At 53.2% G+C, this 13,535-nt stretch overlaps 2 protein-coding genes across 4 annotated transcripts in view; one reads left to right on the top strand and one right to left on the bottom strand.

Annotated features, from left to right (window-relative positions):
- The window catches only part of SCAMP2 (secretory carrier membrane protein 2), a 32,495-nt gene extending 19,253 nt beyond the window's left edge, over positions 1 to 13,242 (top strand). Inside the window, exons 2-10 of one of the 3 annotated variants that reach the window (XM_038010181.2) lie at positions 987 to 1,055; positions 1,517 to 1,615; positions 2,139 to 2,267; positions 3,454 to 3,571; positions 4,157 to 4,282; positions 4,961 to 5,120; positions 7,232 to 7,333; positions 11,401 to 11,521; positions 11,777 to 13,242. In XM_038010181.2, coding sequence (XP_037866109.1) covers positions 987 to 1,055; positions 1,517 to 1,615; positions 2,139 to 2,267; positions 3,454 to 3,571; positions 4,157 to 4,282; positions 4,961 to 5,120; positions 7,232 to 7,333; positions 11,401 to 11,521; positions 11,777 to 11,911 — 1,059 coding nt within the window. In that variant the 3' untranslated portion in view covers positions 11,912 to 13,242. The remainder of the gene's footprint in view (positions 1 to 986; positions 1,056 to 1,516; positions 1,616 to 2,138; positions 2,268 to 3,453; positions 3,572 to 4,156; positions 4,283 to 4,960; positions 5,121 to 7,231; positions 7,334 to 11,400; positions 11,522 to 11,776) is intronic. The other 2 variants (XM_008015861.3, XM_008015862.3) reach the window with 2 other exon arrangements.
- The window catches only part of PPCDC (phosphopantothenoylcysteine decarboxylase), a 357,482-nt gene that overhangs the window by 217,693 nt on the left and 126,254 nt on the right, over positions 1 to 13,535 (bottom strand). The window lies entirely within an intron of this gene.

Below are 13,535 nucleotides of genomic sequence, written 5' to 3'. Positions count from 1 at the left end.
CCTCCCAGGTTCAAGTGATTCTCCTGCCTCAGCCTCACGAGTAGCTGAGATTACAGGCATTCGCCACCACACCCAGCTAATTTTATATTTTTAGTAGAGACAGGGTTTCTCCATGATGGTCAGGCTGGTCTTGAGCTCCCGACCTCAGGTGATCCACCCGCTTCAGCCTCCCAAAGTGCTGGGATTACAGGCATGAGCTGTGTCCGACTACCTTAGACTGTCTTTTGGAAAATAAGAGGAATGGCCAGGCACGGTGGCTCACGCCTGTAATCCCAGCACTTTGGGAGGCCAAGACAGGCGGATCACAAGGTCAAGAGATCAAGACCATCCTGGCCAACATGGTGAAACCCTGTCTCTACTAAAAATACAAAAATTAGCCGGGTGTGGTGGTGGGCACCTGTAGTCCCAGCTACTCAGGAGGCTGAGGCAGGAGAATCGCTTCAACCCAGGAGGCGGAGGTTGCAGTGAGCCAAGATTACCCCATTGCACTCCAGCCTGGGCGACAGTGCAAGACTCTGTCTCGAAAAAATAAAAAAAATAAGAGGAATAAATGAATGATAAATAAAACAGTACAGAAAGGTTATAAAGTCTCTGCCCTCACCACCCCATTCACTTGCCCCTCAGCACCCTACCCCGCAAAAAACAAAACAAAAACAACAAAAAAAAACCCACTCTCTAGAGGTAAATACTATTAACCATTTTGAATCTGTATAGGGTACCAACAGGAGCCTGTGTGGTGTGTACTCTCAAGCTTCTGGGTAAAGCTTGCTCTGGGTCTCTCCTGGGCTGAACCTTTTCCAGGAAGGGAAAAGGGACTGCAGCTGTGGTGTGGCAGGGGCAGGCACAGAACCCTTCCAGAGAGAGGTTTCTCAGGGTCCCGGGAGCGGGATCAGCAGCCCCACTTCAGTCAGGCGTCACCGGCTCGCCCGCCGGCCCTGGCCAGGGTTTTCTCCTCTGTGTCTGAGGGCTCTTTTTCACCTTCTCAGGATCCCTCTGTGACCCAGCTGACGAACGCTCCGCAGGGCGGCCTGGCGGAATTCAACCCCTTCTCAGAGGTTGGTGAGCAGGCCCTCTTTCCAAGTCCCATGACCCTCTGGGGTGGTGCTGGGGTCTCCAGGGCAGGGAGCCTTGGCAAAGACAGAAGCAGCTCTGAGAAGCGGCAATCCTCAAAGGGACAGTCCTAACATGAACCCGGGAAGCAGGGTAAGGATGGGAAAGCCACCAAACGCTCTGTGAAATTCTCCCCTTGAGATCTGTGACCAGGACCCCTCCCCAAGGAGGTCAGGGCAGTGCCCAAGAGTGCTGGACCCAGCGAGCCCAGGGGTGCTGGGTTAGGGATCAGATGGCCTGAACCTGAGGCTTGTTGGCTGGGAAGCCACAGGGGAAGGCCCAGTGCAGGCCCCAAAGGAGTCCCCTCACAGCCAGGGGCACATCACCCATCCTGCTGTGGGTTTGCCCCCTCGTCACCAACTAGTGGAGTCCCACTCACTTCTGTCCTTTGATTTGTTCCATGTAGACAAATGCAGCGACAACAGTTCCTGTCACACAACTCCCTGGGTCCTCACAGCCAGCGGTTCTCCAGCCATCAGTGGAACCAACCCAGCCGACCCCCCAGGTACTGCTGACAAAGAACTCCAGTCTTTTCTCTCCAGTGAGGGAATCACCCAGACCAGTAGCTGAGCCCTGAGGCTCGGGGCAAGCAGAGAGCCTTCAGCCTTGGCCCCCTAAGGACCCTTTTGCTAATTTGGAGCTGGTCACCTACAAGTAGAGGGGCTGCTCTGCCAATTAATATCCTTACTCCCTGCATCCCATCCACCACCACCACTGAGAAATAAGCTCTACTCACCAGGCTGGGCTCCTTGGTGCCTCCAGAGAGGGCATTTGTCCCTGTTGTACCCCCCCAGGGCCTCCTCAGGTCTTTGACTTGTTCTCTCTTCCTTGGGGCCCAGAATCTCTCTTTTTTTTTCTTTAACTTCATTGATTCTCACCTTCCTTCCTGTCTTCCTTTGTCCCTTCACCAAATACTGTGAATCTTTTCTGCTTTGTGCCTGGTGCTCCACTGCACTGCCTCACTGCCCTCACGCCGCGCTCCTCGCTGCCCCTGTGAGCGTGACCCACGGTGGAGTTGTGTGTTGCAGCTCCCGCTTAGACAGGCCGGCAAGTTCCCGCCTGCCCAATTCCTGGCAGCGAGCGAGCTCTCAGAGAGGCAGATGCTCCTGGGAGGAGAAAGTATTCTCAGAGGCAGCTACATGCGAAAGCTTCCCAAGGTAGGCCTAGTGTAGATGAGCAGGAAGAAGGGCAGGGCACCCAGAGCCTGCCCAGCGCTCCTCCCAGGCCCCAGAGCCCCTCACCTGTGGAGGTGAGGCATCCCTTACATGCGGAGGTGCCTTTCTGTGCAGCTGGGTGGTGGGCTGTAGGGAGCTGGGTCCTTCTCAACTGACGTCACAGACTTGGAGGAGGTCAAGACCCCCAGCGTGGCACAGCGGGGTCAGTTCTGCTCCTGCTTCTGCCACCAGTGCCTGAAACTTCCCTCCCCAAGGCAGCCTTAGGTCTTTGAAGAGTTTTTGGAGAGGTTGGTGTGTGTATACATGTGTGTGTACACATGTGCCTGGTTTGTCATCCTGTGAGATGACCAGTTTGAGATCTCTCCCTAAAAAGGACTGTAGTCTCATCTATCAGGAGGAACCTGGCCAAAATGGCAGCAGCTGCCAGCAGGTACAGGGCCCTGGGGCCAGGTCTGTTCAGCCTCATGTACAGTCAGTCCCTTACTGTCACTCAGAGGCTCTGCCCTGCCTGGAGAGGAGATAAGCGTGGACTCTGCACACCACTAAAGCCAGGCAGGGCAGGGCCACACCTAAGGGGCTATCCTGGGGTGTAGCCAGTCGCAGTTTAGGGGGACCTCAGGAGGCAGCTTCTGGGGGCAGGCCAGGGGGCAGGGTGCTTATACAGATCCTGAGGCTCAGGCACACGCCACCTGCCCTCACATGTCTCCCCTTTCCACTCACTGCTAGCAGGTTTGCACTGTTTTCCTTCTCACACATACACCCAGGCTCTTCAAATGACGCTTGGGTCTGTGGGTTTCTTGTTATAGTTTAGATTCTTGTGAGGTCTTTTTCCCAAAGGTCACAATCACTGAGCTCTGCCTTGACCCAGTATGAGGAAGAGGTGGAGAAGCCACTGGGGATAGTTTTCCCAACTCAAGCTTAGGGATGAGGGCAGAGGAGAACCTAGTCATGGCCAAGGGACCAGGAAGGTGCGGGGGCAGTGGAAGACAGGTTGGCCTCTCTAAGGTGGTCTCTGGTACCTAAGATGTTCTGGGAGGTGGGGACTGCTTCTGGGACTCCTTGCTGGCTGTCCCTGCTTGGGGCAAGGCCTCTCTGCCTGCCCACCCAGGCTGACACTGTTTCTGTTTGTTGTGTCTGGCTGTCCCTGTACCTCCCCTGTTCTCTCCAGGCTGCGGTGTCTGCAGCCCAGGCAGGCCTGCTTCGGCAGCAGGAAGAACTGGACAGGAAAGCTGCTGAGCTGGAACGCAAGGAGCGGGAGCTGCAGAACACTGTAGCCAACTTGCATGGTAAGGGAGGCTGCTGGGGCCTGGGGCTGCCCTGCCTGGCATAGATGAGTATCCTGAACCCTGTGTGGAGGGCCTCCCAGTGTTCACCCTGAGCTGCTTCAGAGTTTTGTGGGGCTCTTCTCATCACAGGACGCTGGTCCTCGGAAGAGCAGTACGTTGCAAGTCAGGAGACCTGTAGTGTGGTTGTAATGGCTGTAGATTACTTCTGCACTCCTTCGTAGCTCTAAAATGCCTTGATTCTTTGATAGCATAGGGGCATTGGTCCCACAATTCCTTGCTAATGGTGATGAACTGAGTTATCACACTTGTGGGCTGCTTGTTAATAAAAATAATCACTTAGGCTGTTTAGCTCTCTGTATTTCCCAGTGCATTTGGGATCTATTATCTCAGTGTGAGCTTGGTGGTATCTCTTTGGGTTCCATTCCTGTTCCCTCCCACTCCATGCTCCATGCAGACTCCAAGCCCTGCTTGCTGGAGCCCCTCTGGGAACCCTGGTTTGGCCCATACACTGTGCTGGCGTGCACGCACCTCGATGCCCCTTCTGAGGCTGGGCACTCACCTCGTCACTCCTTTTCCCCCACACAGTGAGAGAGAACTGGCCCCCCCTGCCCTCGTGGTGCCCTGTGAAGCCCTGCTTCTATCAGGATTTCTCCACAGAGATCCCTGCCGACTACCAGCGGATATGCAAGATGCTCTACTATCTGTGGATGTGTGAGTCCCGCTCCTGCCCTCCAAGCTTAAGGGCAAATTGGGTGTGACTTCAGAGCCCCATCTTGGCCCTGGCTGCTCCTCCCTGGTATACAGGCTTTTAGCAGACTCCAGCCTTCCTTAGTGCCTGGGCTGGGTTGGGAAGGTGCCTCTGCCCACAGGCTGGCCCCTGTCTGGAAACCTCCTTGAAAGGGGCAGTCCAGACCACAAATCACGGAGGGTGGGACTAACTAGAGGCTTCCAAGTTCCTTCAGAGCTCACTGCACTAAAAGGCCCTCCTTAGGTGAAGGCCTTCCCTGTCCACAGGCCTGTGGATTCTGAAGGGTGAGGAAGAAGACTTCTCCTGCAGCTCCATTGGGGGCCATCCAGGGCCAGGGAAAAGCATTGCTAAAGGAAAGACTTCCTTCCCCAAGGACCAGCCCTGGGTCTGCATCCTCCCTCCACACCCCTCAGACACCCGGGCTGTCCCATCACCTCTCAGGAATGTAGTTTGATCCCTGGTTTTGAGGTCCCATAAAACCAGGATTTGGGAGCTATCCCTGCCTAGGTACAGAGTGGGCTCCTCTGTCTCTGCAGCTGCCTTCGCAGCATGAACCTCACCTCTCCTAGGGAGTGGCCGCCACATTGGAGCTCCTCAGCCACCGTGGCACAAGTCATAACTCTGTCTTGTCCCCTCCCCAGTGCATTCAGTGACTCTGTTTCTGAACCTGCTTGCCTGCCTGGCCTCGTTCTCGGGTGACAGCTCCAAGGGAGTGGACTTTGGCCTCTCCATCCTATGGTTTCTGATCTTCACTCCTTGTGCCTTCCTTTGTTGGTACCGACCCATCTATAAGGCCTTTAGGTGAGTGAGGCTGGGGCAAGGGGTGAGATTTTATGGCTGGCACCCCAGGTAGCAGGCTAAGGGCTATAGGCCCTGGGACCCCATCCAAGTCTTAGAGCAGAAGAGAATGTAGGGAAATCCACTTTCCCTACATTCTGTTCCTCTGTTCCCACCCAGAGCAGAGATTGGGGGCCCTGTTCTACAGTTTCTGTACCTGAGGTCTACTCTGGGTCCTGTCCTTGAACCAGGCACAGGAGACTTAGAGAAGGGACCTGCCATCCCACTGCTCCCAGTCTAGCTGATGCCGTTACTGGGAAGAGGGAGGGACGCTCTTTGGGAACTCCCTTCTGAGGCTCTAGGGTGTGCTTCTCTGGTAGTGTCAGATGAGTGCTCTCCAGCGCTCTTCTCCATGACTATTGATGCTTCCCAATAACTCAGAGTGCCAACACCTAAGCTAGATACTGGGAACATAGCTGGATACACCTTACAGACCCCCAGGGGTTCTGGAATTGTACCTCAGGGTTGATGCTTTGAGGGCTGGGAGCCCAGCAGGCCCTGGGAAGAGGGGATAGGGCAATGGCTGAACCATCCCTGTACCATTGGAGGCCCTGAACCCTCATTGCTCTAGCCCTCAAGGACACAGAGATGGAAGTCCTCAGCTCTTGAGAGAGTTTTGTCTGGTGTCCCCTATTCCTCAAATATTTTTTCTTCCACTCAGATGTATAGGTTTTGTTTTGTTTTGATTGTTCTTTGTTGCTACGTATCCTTAAGTTCTATTGTTTTTGTTTTTTTGTTTTGAAAGGGAGTCTCACTCTGTCACCCAGGCTGGAGTGCAATGATGCGATCTTGGCTCACTGCAACCTCCTCCTTCTGGGTTCAAGTGATTCTCCTGCCTCAGCCTCTGGAGTAGCTGGGATTACAGGTGCACACAACCACACCTGGCTAATTTTTGTATTTTTATTTTTATTTTTATTTTTATTATTTATTTATTTATTTATTTTTTTTGAGATGGAGTCTCGCTCTGTCGCCCAGGCTGGAGTGTAGTGGCCGGATCTCAGCTCACTGCAAGCTCCGCCTCCCGGGTTTACGCCATTCTCCTGCCTCAGCCTCCCGAGTAGCTGGGACTACAGGCGCCCGCCACCTCGCCCGGCTAGTTTTTTGTATTTTTTAGTAGAGATGGGGTTTCACTGTGTTAGCCAGGATGGTTTCGATCTCCTGACCTCGTGATCTGCCTGTCTCGGCCTCCCAAAGTGCTGGGATTACAGGCTTGAGCCACCGCGCCCGGCCTAATTTTTGTATTTTTAATAGCAATGGGGTTTCACCATGTTGACCAGGCTGGTCTTGAACTCATGACCTCAAGTGATCCACCTGTCTTGGCCTCCCAAAGTGCTGGGATTATAGGCGTGAACCACCGTGCCCGGCCTGTTTTGTTTTTTTGAGACAGAATCTCACTCTGTCATCCAGGCTGGAGTGCAATGGCGCAGTCTCGGCTTACTGCAACCTCCACCTCCCAGGTTCAAGTGAGTCTCCTGTCTCAGCCTCCCAAGTAGCTGGGATTACAGGCACACACCACCATGCCCAGCTAATTTTTGTGTTTTTAGTAGAGACAGGGTTTTGCCATGTTGGCTAGGCTGGTCTCAAATTCTTGGCCTCATGCAGTTTTATTATTAGAGATTTATGCCTTTGGCTTAGTTTTTCTTGCCTGTTATGAAACGCAAGTACTCCAGAAGATGGAGTGTTAGGCTCTTTATTTTTTAATGTACTTATTTTTCTGAGACAGTGTCTTACTCTTTTGCCCAGGCTGGAGTGCAGTAGCACGATCTTGGCTCACTGCAGGAGCGTTAGGCTCTTTATATTGTCCTTTGGGGGAGCAACTTTATCAGCTCTTTGAGGAAGGGGTCAAGCACTGACCCCTTAAATTGGAAGGCAGTGAAAGGCAAACTCTTCTTGATTATAGTAGGGTATGTGTGTGTGTGTGTCCCTGTGGATGGTGTGGCTGGGCCCCTGGAGCTCTGTCTCTTGCCCATGCTGCCTCCTGGCTCCTAGTGAAAAGAGATGTCACACCAAGTAAGGATGCTGAGGAACACGGCCCAAGCCCTCTTGTGACTTCTCATTTCTCTCTCTCTCCACAGGTCCGACAACTCTTTCAGTTTCTTTGTGTTCTTCTTTGTATTTTTTTGTCAAATAGGGATCTACATCATCCAGTTGGTTGGCATCCCTGGCCTGGGGGACAGGTGAGACCTGGGCATCACAGAGGGAATTAGGCTTTGGATAGAGGACTCAGCCTCTCTTGCCCTGTTTTCTAGCTCCCAGAGAGCTCCGCCAGTGCCCTGCTTTTCCCGTGGCGGGGAGCGGGTGAGTGGGCCAGCTCAGATCTGCTTTGGGCCTTCTTTCCAGTTCTTTATCAGTAGCCACTCACTTTTTTTTTCTCCTTGATACTAAAGGCATCAAAAGACACTCATTATCGGTCGGGTGCAGTGGCTCATGCCTGGAATCCTAGTACTTCGGGAGGCCAAGGCAGGCAGATTGCTCAAGCCCAAGAATTCGAGACCAGCCTAGGAAACACAGGGAGACCTTGTCTCTACCAAAAATAAAAAAAAATTAGCCTGGTGCAGTGGCATGCACCTATATAGTCCCAGCTACTTGGGAGGCCGAAGCAGGAGGATTGCTTGAGCCCAGGAGGTTGAGGCTGCAGTGAGCCATGATTGCACCACTGGACGCCAGCCTGGGTGACAGAATGAGATCCTGTATTTAAAAAAAAAAAAAAAAAAAGACACTATCTTTCCCTGCTGTCCACTTTCTAGGGTGTTGTGGGTGAACTTGGTTTGACTCTTTAGGCTACCATGACAGTGTCCTGCACTGGATTGCAGCCTCTTCCTTTTCTCCTGCCACACCCTCCTGGAAGCTGATGGATGCCCAGGCCTTTGCAGACTGAGCTGCGACTTTCAGATGCCTTGTAACTTAAGGAGACAGGTCCCTCACCTCCCCTGGACAGGCTTCTTCTGGCTGCCCTCTTTGAGCATACAGCTGGTTTGAGTTTGCAGGATACCTCAGTCCTCAGCTCAAAATTAATCTCAAAAGAAAAGCTGATGGCTGATGTTTTCCTTTCTGCTCCAGTGCACAGGGAGCATTGCAGAAAGGTCACACTGGCACTTGGCTGACAGCCTGAGCCTGGAAGGGCGGTGCTATTTTGGTCCCCTCCCTCCGGCAGAGCTGGCAAGTCCAGAGCAGTGGGGAGAGAAGGGCTGCCTCCCCTTACCCTCCAAGCAAGTACACACTGCCCTCCCACCACCCCTCATGCTTCTTGCCCTGCTGTTGTTAATCTGGTCCCTTTTGACCAGTGACCCAATTTCATTACTCGTTACCTAAGTAAGACCCTGGTAGAAAAACTGTGATTCATGACGGCCATTTGCACCTGGACTGGGAATCAGAAGGCTTGAGTTGGCCGGGTGTGGTGGCTCATGCCTGTAATCCCAGCACTTTGGGAGGCCGAGGCAGGTGGATCACTTGAGGTCAGGAGTTTGAGACCAGCCTGGCCAACATGGCAAACCCTCATCTCTAAAAAAAAAAAGGAAAAAAATACAAAAAAATTAGCTGGGTGTTTTGGTGGGAGCCTGTAATCCCAGCTGCTCTGGAGGCTGAGGTAGGAGAATCGCTTGAACCTGGGAGGTGGAGGTTGCAGTGAGCCAAGATTGCGCCACTGTACTGCAGCCTGGGCGAAAAGAGTGAAACATCATCTCAAAAAAAAAAAAAAAAAAAAGGTGTTGCTGTGTCACCCAGACTGGAGTGCAGTGGCAAAATTATAGCTCACTATCACCTTGACCTCCTGGGTTCAAGTGATCCTCCTGCCCCAGCCTTCTGAGTAGCTAGGACTACAGGCATGCACAACCATGCCTGGCTAATTTTAAAAATTTTTTGTAGAGACAGGGTCTTGCTATGTTGCCCAGGCTGGTCTCAAATTCTGGCCTGAAGTTATCCTCCTGCCTTGGCCCCTCAAAATGCTGAGATTACAGGCATGAACCACCGTGCCTGGACTACATTAATTTTTGTATATGGTTGAAATAAGTATTTAACTTCATTTTTCTGTATGTAGATATCGTTGTTCCAGTACCATTTGTTGAAGAGACTATTCTTTCTCTTTGAGTGGTTTTGGCATCCTTGTCAAAAATTAATTGACCGGCCAGGCACGGTGGCTCATGCCTGTAATCCCAGCACTTTGGGAGGCCAAGACGGGTAGATTACCTGAGGTCAGGAAGGAGTTTGAGACCAGCCTGGCCAACATGGCAAAACCTCATCTCTACAAAGAATACAAAAATTAACCGGGCACATTGGCAGGTGCCTATAATCCCAGCTACTCTGGAGGCTGAGGCAGGAGAATTGCTTAAACCCAGGAGGCGGAGGTTGCAGTGAGCCGAGATCATGCCACTGTTCTCTAGCCTGGGCTACAGAGCAAGACTCAATCTCAAAAAAAAAAAAAAAAAGAAGAAGAAAAATTAACCGACCATAGGTGTATGGGTTTATTTCTGGAATTGCAGTTCTATTCCACTGATCTATTGATCTATATGTGTATCTTTATGCCAGTCCTAGACTATTTTAGTGACTGTAGCTTTATAGTAAGTTTTGATGTCAAGAAATATGAGAATATCCCTTTTACAGATGAGGACATGGGGCTCAGACAGGTGACAGCAAGTTGGCCAGTGATCCTCCTTCCAAGAAGGTGGGTCCTCAGGAGTGAGCAGCCACGCTTTCCATACTCCCCACCAGCAAAGCATCAGAAAAAGGCCCAGCCCAGTGCTACCTTATTTATTTATTTTATTATTATTATGTTTTGAGATGGAGTCTCTGTTGCACAGGCTAGAGTGCAGTGGTGCAATCTCCGCTCACTGCAAGCACCGCCTCCCAGGTGTTCACAACATTCTCCTGCCTCAGCTTCCTGAATAGCTGGGACTATGTAGACACCTGCCACCACCACGCTTGGCTTATTTTTTGTATTTTTAGTAGAGACGAGGTTTCACTGTGTCAGCCAGGATGGTCTCAATCTCCTGACTTCGTGATCCACCTGCCTTGGCCTCCCAAAGTGCTGGGATTATAGGCGTGTGCCACTGCGCCTGGCCCTTTTTTTTTTTTTTTTTTTTTTTTTGAGACAGGGTCTCACTCTGTTGCCCAGGCTAGAGTGCAGTGGCGTGATCACGGCTCACTGCGGCCTTGAACCTCACAGGCTCAAGTGATCCTCCCACCTCAGCATCCTGAGTAGCTGGGACCACAGGTATGTATGACCACAGCCAGTTAATTTTTTTTTTTTTTTTTGAGTCGGAGTCTCGCCCTGTCACCCAGGCTAGAGTGCAATGGCATGATCTCGGCTCACTGCAACCTGCACCTTCCAGGTTCAAGTGATTCTCCTGCCTCGGCCTCCCGAGTAGCTGGGATTGCAGGCGTGTGCAACCACGCGCAGCTAATTTTTGTATTTTTAGTAGAGACAGGGTTTCACCATGTTGGCCAGGCTGGTCTCCTGACCTCAAGTGATTGCCTGCCTCAGCCTCCCAAAGTGCTGGGATTACAGGCACGAACCTGGCCTTTTAAAATTTTTTGTGGGGCCGGGCGCGGTGGCTCACGCCTGTAATCCCAGCACTTTGGGAGGCCGAGGCGGGCGGATCACAAGGTCAGGAGATCGAGACCATGGTGAAACCCCGTCTCTACTAAAAATAGAAAAAATTAGCCGGGCGCAGTGGTGGGCGCCTGTAGTCCCAGCTACTCGGGAGGCTGAGGCAGGAGAATGGCGTGAACCCGGGAGGCGGAGCTTGCAGTGAGCCGAGATTGCGCCACTGCACTCCAGCCTGGGCGACAGAGCGAGACTCCGTCTCAAAAAAAAAATAAAAATAAAAAATAAAAATAAAATTTTTTGTGGAGACAGGGCCTCCCTCTGTTGCCCAGGTTGGTCTTGAACTCCTGGGCTCAAGTGATCCTCCTGCCTCAGCCTCCCAAAGTGCTGGGATTACAGGCAAGAGCCACAGCACCCAGCCCAGTGCTACTTCTGACTCTGTGAAGGCAGCAACGACATCCTCCCTTTCAGACCTCACATAACCAGAAGATTCCTCTTGTGAGTGGGGTAGTGTGGGCCCGTCAGCCTTCATGGAGGTCTGGCCTCACAGGCCAAGGGCTTCTGGCTCATAGGACTCCCTGTGCTGTGGGGAGATGCCAAGGTGATGGTCAGGACACAGTGGCCAGTTGGAGAAGAGCCCCTTATGCTGACTCTTGGGGCCCACTACCACTTTGCTCCCTCTGGCCTCTTCTTCCCTTATAGCGGTTGGATTGCAGCCCTGTCTACACTGAAGAAAGGGTCCCTGGCTGTATCAGTCATCATGATGGTGGTGGCTGGCTTCTTCACCCTCTGTGCCGTGCTCTCAGTCTTCCTCCTGCAGCGGGTGAGTGGTGTGGGCAGGGCTGACAGCAAATGGGAGGAAGCAGGCAACTGTTTCCTGCCCTTGCCACAAGATGTTCTTCACCACTGCAGTTGGGTCTCCTAGGCTCCCAAAGGTCCAGCACTTTTCTCCAGGGATCTGGGTGGGGGGTCAGGCAGTGCCGGGCTTCTGGTGACCCCTTTGGGAGTATGTCCTGGATGGCTGGGTTCCTGGTGGGCCCAAAAGGCAGGCTCCTCTCACCCCACCCCTCTTCGCCAGGTGCACTCCCTCTACCGCCGGACAGGGGCCAGCTTCCAGCAGGCCCAGGAGGAGTTTTCCCAGGGCATCTTCAACAGCAGAACCTTCCACAGAGCTGCTTCATCTGCTGCCCAAGGAGCCTTCCAGGGGAATTAGTCCTCCTCTCTCTTCTCTCCCCCTCAGCCTTTCTCTCGCCTGCCTTCTGAGCTGCACTTTCCATGGGTGCCTTATGTGGTGGTGGTTGTGCCCAGCACAGACCTGGCAGGGGTCTTGCTGTGGCTCTTCCTCCTCCCTCAGCGACCAGCTCTCCCTGGAAGGGGAGGGACAGGGACTTTTTTTCCCCCTCTATGTACAAAAAAAACAAAGCTCTCTTTCCTTCTCTAGTGATGGTTTGGTAGGATTCTTTTGTCTCTGGAAGCAGTGGGACTGAAGTTCTCTTTGTCCTGTGCACACACAGACACCCCCACACAGTTGGGATCACACGCTGACCTGGGCCCACCCCAGCTGGAGTTTCCTGCCAGGGTCCTGGGCCTTGACTCCCCCACCCTGCAGGCCTGGCCTGAATCTGGCTTCTCAGACACAGCCCAGCCCTTCCTGCCCCGGCTGGGGATAAGCCTCTCACAGGCTCTGGTGGACAGATCTGTTCCCCAGGTCACTCCAGTGGTCTCCAGGCTTCCAGAGAAGGCTGGTTGCCTCAAGCTCTTGCCTGCCTTATAAATGGATCCAGAGAAGGCTGGCTGCCTTCGGCTCTTCCCTGTCTCACATTCCTCATAAACGGATTCATAGCCCTTTAGCCCCCTGCACCCTCCTGCAGGGGACTGCACTTTGAACCCTCTGGAGCCCTCCCTTGCTGAGCCTTACTCTCTTCAGACTCTGAATGTGCAATGCGGTTGGCTGGGGTTTGGGGATGGGAAGGGACCAAGGACACTGACCCCAAGCTGTCCTGCCCAGCGTCTTCCAGGAGGGCGGGGTCTGCCTGTGCTGGTATGGTTGGTTTGGCCCTGTTTACTGTGACTTCCCCTCCCCTGAGGGACGGCTGCCTTTGCCTCTGCCTCAGATGCCACCTGCCCCACCCATGCTCCCCATCAGCGGCATCCAGACTTTCAGGAAGGGCAGGGCCAGCCAGTCCAGAACCGCATCCTTCAGCAGGAACTGATGAGCCATCTCTTGGAGGGCCCCCTAATACCCGGTGGAGTCTGGCTTACACCCCGGTGGGGGGTGTCACTGTGATGGACAACTAGGAGTCCACCTTTAAAACCAGCACCCTGTTTCCCCAGGCTGCCGAGCCGGTGTGTGGACTGGGGGGCCTTCCCACAAAACTAGCCTCCGGCTCTAGGCCCCAGGCAGCCGCAGGCCCCGAGCCACTGAATTATACTGGCAGCGGCTGGGGTTTTATAAACTCCTTCCTGGTATTTTTTCCCCTCTATGTACAAATGTATATGTTACGTCTCAATTTTGTGCTTAAATAAAAAGACATTTTCAGAAAACACTGGTCCACATGTCTGGTGGACTTGGGAGGACGGGGCGGCCCACAGGATTAGGGGCTGGGCACTGCTGCTAGGATTGGAGAGCCGGCACAGTTAAGATGCAATAAATAAGTCCTCAAAGCCCTTCCTCAGAAAAGTGAAAAGCAGCTGGGAGGCCCGGGAAGCCAACGCGGTCTCTTCCAAAGACGCCTTCTCGTTCCAGTACCTCTGCTTTCAGAGCTGCGGGTCCTGGGGAGGGGCCCTGGAGGCCTCCCGGACGCCGTCTCCCCCACACACGTCCGCTCCTCTGGAGC

This window comes from Chlorocebus sabaeus, chromosome 26, assembly GCF_047675955.1.
Source record: "Chlorocebus sabaeus isolate Y175 chromosome 26, mChlSab1.0.hap1, whole genome shotgun sequence".
In the NCBI taxonomy this organism is placed as follows: domain Eukaryota; kingdom Metazoa; phylum Chordata; class Mammalia; order Primates; family Cercopithecidae; genus Chlorocebus; species Chlorocebus sabaeus.
Note: the sequence above shows the minus strand (reverse complement) of the source record. Positions and strands in the feature narration are given on the sequence as shown.